The sequence below is a fragment of the Vombatus ursinus genome, unplaced genomic scaffold (assembly GCF_900497805.2).
Source record: "Vombatus ursinus unplaced genomic scaffold, bare-nosed wombat genome assembly UNPS02010193.1, whole genome shotgun sequence".
Taxonomy (NCBI): domain Eukaryota; kingdom Metazoa; phylum Chordata; class Mammalia; order Diprotodontia; family Vombatidae; genus Vombatus; species Vombatus ursinus.
In genome coordinates, this window is record NW_020949971.1 from 3,125,121 (window position 1) to 3,130,833 (window position 5,713).

The window sequence follows — 5,713 nt, forward strand, 5'->3', positions numbered from 1 at the left end:
CCTGGGAGAAGTCAAAGACAGTGAGGTGCCAGGGGTCAGGGTACAGCTGGCTCTGGGAATCCTTGAGGACCCTCCCCCAAGGTGGCTGAGTCAAGTAGGTCATTCTCCAGGTCACCACCTCACTGGACTCAGCTCCTACTGCTGCTGGCTCCGGTAGCTAACCCTCCCTCTGATGGCCTTTCTAAGCTCATTTAGTTGTAACCTGTTCTGTTCCTCATTTACCTGAGATCAGAAAAGAAGCAGGGACACAGACACAAGGGCACCATGTGCTCTGGACACGCGGAGGTCAGTCAGGAGCTCCTCCTGACCCAGAAGCTCCGGGCAGGTCTGCCCCACTTGAAAGCACCAGGAAGAGAGGAAGGCAGGGAAAGGGCTGATCTGTCTGTCAATTCAGTTCCTTTTCTGTCATGAATACTTCTAGCTTTGAGGTCACCCAGAAAACCCTTCCTCTGTCACACACACAGCATCAGCCCCTTAGTTACTCACAGCCAGAAGGCGGCTCCTCAAGGCTCCCCATGCTGGGCTGAAACAAGGTTGGGATCTTGTGCTTGCTAAGAAGCCTGGAGACTCACTGGGAAGCCTGTCATTACACATACAGATATCGAGATCAAGACGGAACTAGCATCCACATATAGAAATATGCACAGATCACTCGCTCCAATGCATTCTAGCACAAAATCTCATTCTCTGGCCCAGGCGTGGGGAACCTGCGGACCTCTAGTCCAAACTTCACAGAACAAATCCCCTTAATGAAAGGATTTGTTCTGTAACTTGAACTCAGTCAAAGGGCCACACTTGAGGACCTAGAGGGCCACATGTGGCCACGAGGCCACAGATTCCCCGCCCCTGCTCTAGCTTGTTTCCTTCTCTGCAAAACAGGAATAATAAGACCCGCCCTGACTTCGTAAGAGTTTGATTATGCAGAGAGCTGTATATAAGGCCCTTTGTGTTCTACTTTATGCAAAATGACTCAGACAGCAGAGGGCCCTGCCTAAGATTATGCAGCTAGTAAATGTCAGAGCCGCCATTTAAACTTGTCTCTGGACTCCAAGACTGCATAGAATACAAGTATGCATGGACAAATAGGGCAGGGCGGGGAGGAAGAGAGAGAGAGTTGGAAAGACAGAGACAGAGAGGAGAGAAACACAGAGAAAGATGGAAACTTGGAGAGAGAACATTTATTAAGCACTTGCTGTGGGCCAGGCAACACACCTTCCAATCCAAAACACGGCCACAAAGGCAAAAAGGAACTAGAATCACAGTATTTTCTTATCGATATACCAGGGAACCATTGAACACCTCTGAGCAGGCAAGTGGCACGGTCAGGCCTGTGTCTTACAAGCAGCCGGGGGGACAGAGGACAGTGTTAGGTCTAGAATCAGGATGCCTACGAGCTGTGTGACCCTGGGCAAGTCACTTAAAGATTTGTAAAGAATAGCTCCTGGCACACAGTAGGTGCTGATCAATGCTTGTTCCCTTTCCCCACGTAACCTTTGTCTCAAGTTTCCTCATCTGTAAAATGGGGTTGATAATGTTACCCACTTCCCAAGGTTGCTGTGAAAATCAAATAAGATAACATATGAAAAGGTCAGCTCTAAAGTGTTATAAACATACCATCAGGAAGAGCAACGTTTTTACCATTCAGTTGAGTAGAGGGTAGATTCAAGAAGAGATGAGAGGCAATGAGAGGGCGGCTACCATGGTTGTCTAAGGGAGAGGAGACGAGGGCTTCACCTGGGCTGGCGGCCATTGAGTTGTGTCAGGACTGAGCTGTGGCCAAGCTGGAGGGCAAGGGGGCCACTGGCTGTTCTGGCATCTTGGAGAAGCCTTGGGCTGGTGCTGCCATTGTCCCCTTCTCTCCCCGGAAGGAGGAAAGTTCCAAGAAAAACTACACTCTTTCTCTATTTCTCCTGTGACCTGGCCACAGACACCAGGATATATTCCACTGATTCTGTAGCCGGATGCTTTCCATCCCCTGAATGCGGCCTCAGACCAGCATGGGCTGACAGCAGGGTACTTGAGTAGAGTAGGAGGACCTGGGTTCAAATGCTGGCTAGAAGGTGTGACCTTGGGAAAGTCAAGTCACTGCTCTGGGCTTTTAGATTTCCTTCTCAGAAATGGAAGGATTTGGACGCGGTGCCCACGTAAGCTCTAAGGTTATGATCCCAAGTCCTGGGAGGACCTGGAAGATGGTTCAGTTCTGAGGTGTCCTCAGTTAGAATGGAATTGTAGGACAATAAAGATTGGCTTAGGGAAAGCTGGAAGGATACAAGCATTGTTGAGCGCTATTGTGTGCCAGGCACTGAGCTAAATTACAAATATGATCTCATTTGATCTCCACAACAGCTCTGGGAGGGAGGTGCTGTTATTATTGCCATTCTACGGTTGAGGAAACTGAGGCAGACAGAGGTTACAGTGATTCGCCCAGGATCACACAGCTAGGAAGTATCTGAGGCAGGACTGGAACTCGGGTCCAGTCCATCACTTGGTTGCCAGATTCTGATCCCTGAGATATGGGGGGAATGCTTTCTCAGTGGAATAAAGGCAAACAATTTATATAGCCCTAATTATAAAGTAGAGGTTGATGGGCGCAAGTTGGGGAACAAGCTGGGGTGAAAATTTATTAATAATAATAGCTAGCATTTACATAGCGTCTACTACGTGCCGGCACTGTGCTTCGTGCTTCACAAATGTGATTTCATTTGTTCCTCACTACCACCCTGGGAAGCAGGTGCTGTGACTGCTCCACTTATGCAGTTGAGGAAACTCAATCAGAAGTTACACGAAGGGTCCAAAGTCACACAGCTAGTAAGTGTCAGATCTTCGTGACTCTAGGCCCTCTAACCCCTTCACTAAATCCCTTATAGAAAGAAAGAAAAAAAAGCACAAAAGGGCCAGGGCTTAAGTAGAGATAGCTATAAAATGTAAATTAAGGTACCCAGCTAACCCACTGTCCAAATGAGAGGTGTTTCCTAATTCCGGGCTTGAAGAAATTGTGATTGTACCTCTTATCCAATATGAACTCCCTTGAAGTGGTAGGGATGGCAATTATGTGGCCCACCTCTATGAAGCCTTCCCGGCTGCTAATGTGATCCCCTCCTTGAAGCTGCCTTGAATTTATGTGGTCCATATTTAAGTACATGTTCTTTCCCAGTATTTGCCTCTCTCTGTGGAACGTAAGCTTCCCCAAGAGCAGACTGTCCTCAAAACAATTTTTGTGTTTCCAGATCTAAGCACACAGTAGGTACTTATTGGAGGCAGAAAACCGAGGCTTGAATCCTGGCTTTCCAGCGAACGTCCTTGGAGGCCTTGGTAAGTCGTTCACCCTCTCTGGGCCTCAGCTTCTCCCCTCTACTGTTTTGACTGGATGACATAATGGCTAAATCCCTAGATTTAAGAGAGCCGCAGGCCAGGTTTCCAATCTTGCCTCAGATCCTTCTTAGCTATTTGTCTGACTCCGCACAAGTTATTTGAACCCGAGTTTTCTCATCTCCAAAGTGGGAAGAACGGCAGCACCACCTCCCAAGGTGGTTGTGAGAATTAAATGAGATGTTTGTAAAGTACTTTACTGTATAAATTAGCCAACGAGCATTTAGGAAGCCTATGATGTGTCAGGGTTGTGCTAAGCACCGGGGATTCGAAGAAGGCAAAGGACAGCCCCTGCCTGCAAGGAGCTCACTCCTTATTTGCTGGGGGGGGGGGGCACAGACAATCTACAAACAAGCCACAGACTGGGTCAATATGAGCTGGTGTGTTACTGTGCCTCCAGCTCTAAATCTCTAATTCCAGGTGACTTGCCCCAGGTCAGGTTACCTGTCCAGGAGGAAGCCGAACAGAGCCGAGAATGCCTTTTTTTGATCTCCAAGACTCTTTCCATTCGGACACATTTTCTCAAAGATGGAGGGAACTGTGGAGAGGGTGGGAAAGTTCGGTGCGGACAACCGTGAGCTCCAGGGTCGATGAGGAGTGAGGCAGAAGAGCCGGAGGGAGGGATGCCACGGGGCTGGGGAATTGTGGCCACTCGTCCCGGTGACAGAGGTCAGGAACTTGGAACTTTGACTCCTTCACACACCCTGGTGCCATCCCGGCTCTCTGGACTAATCTTGGGGTACTCGCTTCCCCTCCCCACCCTCTGTGCTGCAGGAAGCCCTCCACCCCACCCCACCCCTTTAATCCCAGGATCTCTCAGTCAGTGGGGAGGTGTCGCTCACCCCTCTTGGACCTCACGCCACATCTTCTTGTAAGTCCTACGGGTTTTGTGTCTCATGTACCCCAAAACCCTTCCGTAAATGTTTGCGTGGGGGGTATAAAGTGACACAGTCCTAGCCTCGGAGGCGCAAGGTCTGGACCTCAGAGGTGAGCCAGGCCGACCTTCCCTCTCCTCTGGATTGCACAGATGAGGAAACTGAGGCAAAGAGCAGGCAGGGTCGGTTCAGGGGCACCGGGACGCCGGGCTGGAGAGCCAGGACTGCGGCCCGAGGGTCTTTCCATTCTGGTCCTCGCCCGACCTGGGGACAGGGAAGCTGGACCTGAGAGTCAAGGTCGAGGTGAAGGGTGCGCAAGAGGAAAGCATCGGGGAGAGCGGGAGCTCCCGGAGGCCTCGCAGAAATGGACCAGGAGGGACGCCCAGGGCTCCGCTGTGCGAGGTCTGGGCTGGGAGGGAGGTGATCCTCGCAGCAACAACTCTTCCCCTCTGGCCCCGCCCCCTGGGACGCAGCCTCTCGGGCTCCTTCCCCGGCTAAGCCCCGCCTCTTGGTCACTCCCATACCCCAGGAGGCGGCCAGCCTCTTTCGGCCTTTCAGGGTTAAGCCCTCCAGGGTTAAGCCCCGCCTCCCCAGAGAGATGGCCTTCTCCGTTCGGCCCTGCTGGGACGGCTCCGCCCTCAGGAGTAAGCTCCGCCCCCACCCTCTGAGAACCAGATTTCCCATTAGCTCATTCCCCTGTGGCCCCGCCCTCCAGCGTTAAGACCCGCCTCCCCGGAGAGACGACCCTCCCTGCATGGCTCCTCTCTCAAGATTAAGCTCCGCCTCCACCCTATGACAGGTGGCTCTCCCCTTTCGTTCGTTCCCTGTTGCTCCGCCCCCCAGGTCTAAGTCCCGCCTCCTCGGAGAGAGGGCTCTCCTCATTCGGCCCTTCTGAGAGACTTAAGCTCCGCCCCCTAATCTCTCCCATCCTTGGGGAGGCGGCTCTCCATTCGCCCCTTCCCGGATGGCTTAAGCCCCGCCCCCAACCGCTCCCATCCTCGAGGAGGTGGTCCTCGCCTTTCGCTCCTGCCCCGCCCCTCCGGTCCCGAGGCCCGCCTCCTCCAAGAGGCAGCCCTCTCCATTCGCCGTTTCCCGAATGGCCCCGCCCTCTCGTTCCCGTCAGCCCTTGCGGCCGCGGCCGTTGCTTCCCTCGGCGTCCTCGCTTCCGTGGCTGCGGACGCTGATTGGCCCCGCTCGGGCGGAAGTGGGGGTGGGCGCTGGCCCGGTTGCCGCAGTGACCGTGCTGAGGGACTGGGGAGATGGCGGCGTCGCGTCGCTCTCAGCATCACCACCACAACCACCACGGTGTCCACCACCCGCCGCCGCCGCCGCCGCCTCCGCTGCCGCCGCCTCTGCCTCTGCCTCTGCCGCTGCTGCCGCCGGGCGCCGCCGGAGCGGCCCCGCCGCCGCCGCCGCCGCCCTCGCTGAGCCCCGGGCCCGCGTCCCCCGCGGCCTCCCCGCGCCACGGC

The 5,713-nt window shown here is 54.0% G+C and overlaps 1 protein-coding gene across 1 annotated transcript in view; it reads left to right on the top strand.

The window, feature by feature from the left end:
* The first annotated feature begins 264 nt into the window (after positions 1 to 264).
* Positions 265 to 5,713, top strand: part of TNKS (tankyrase) — a 206,647-nt gene continuing 201,198 nt past the window's right edge. Inside the window, exons 1-7 of the mRNA XM_027853697.1 lie at positions 265 to 325; positions 3,790 to 3,931; positions 4,144 to 4,240; positions 4,397 to 4,755; positions 4,803 to 4,888; positions 4,960 to 5,043; positions 5,219 to 5,711. Of these exons, the coding sequence (XP_027709498.1) occupies positions 265 to 325; positions 3,790 to 3,931; positions 4,144 to 4,240; positions 4,397 to 4,755; positions 4,803 to 4,888; positions 4,960 to 5,043; positions 5,219 to 5,711 (1,322 nt within the window). The remainder of the gene's footprint in view (positions 326 to 3,789; positions 3,932 to 4,143; positions 4,241 to 4,396; positions 4,756 to 4,802; positions 4,889 to 4,959; positions 5,044 to 5,218; positions 5,712 to 5,713) is intronic.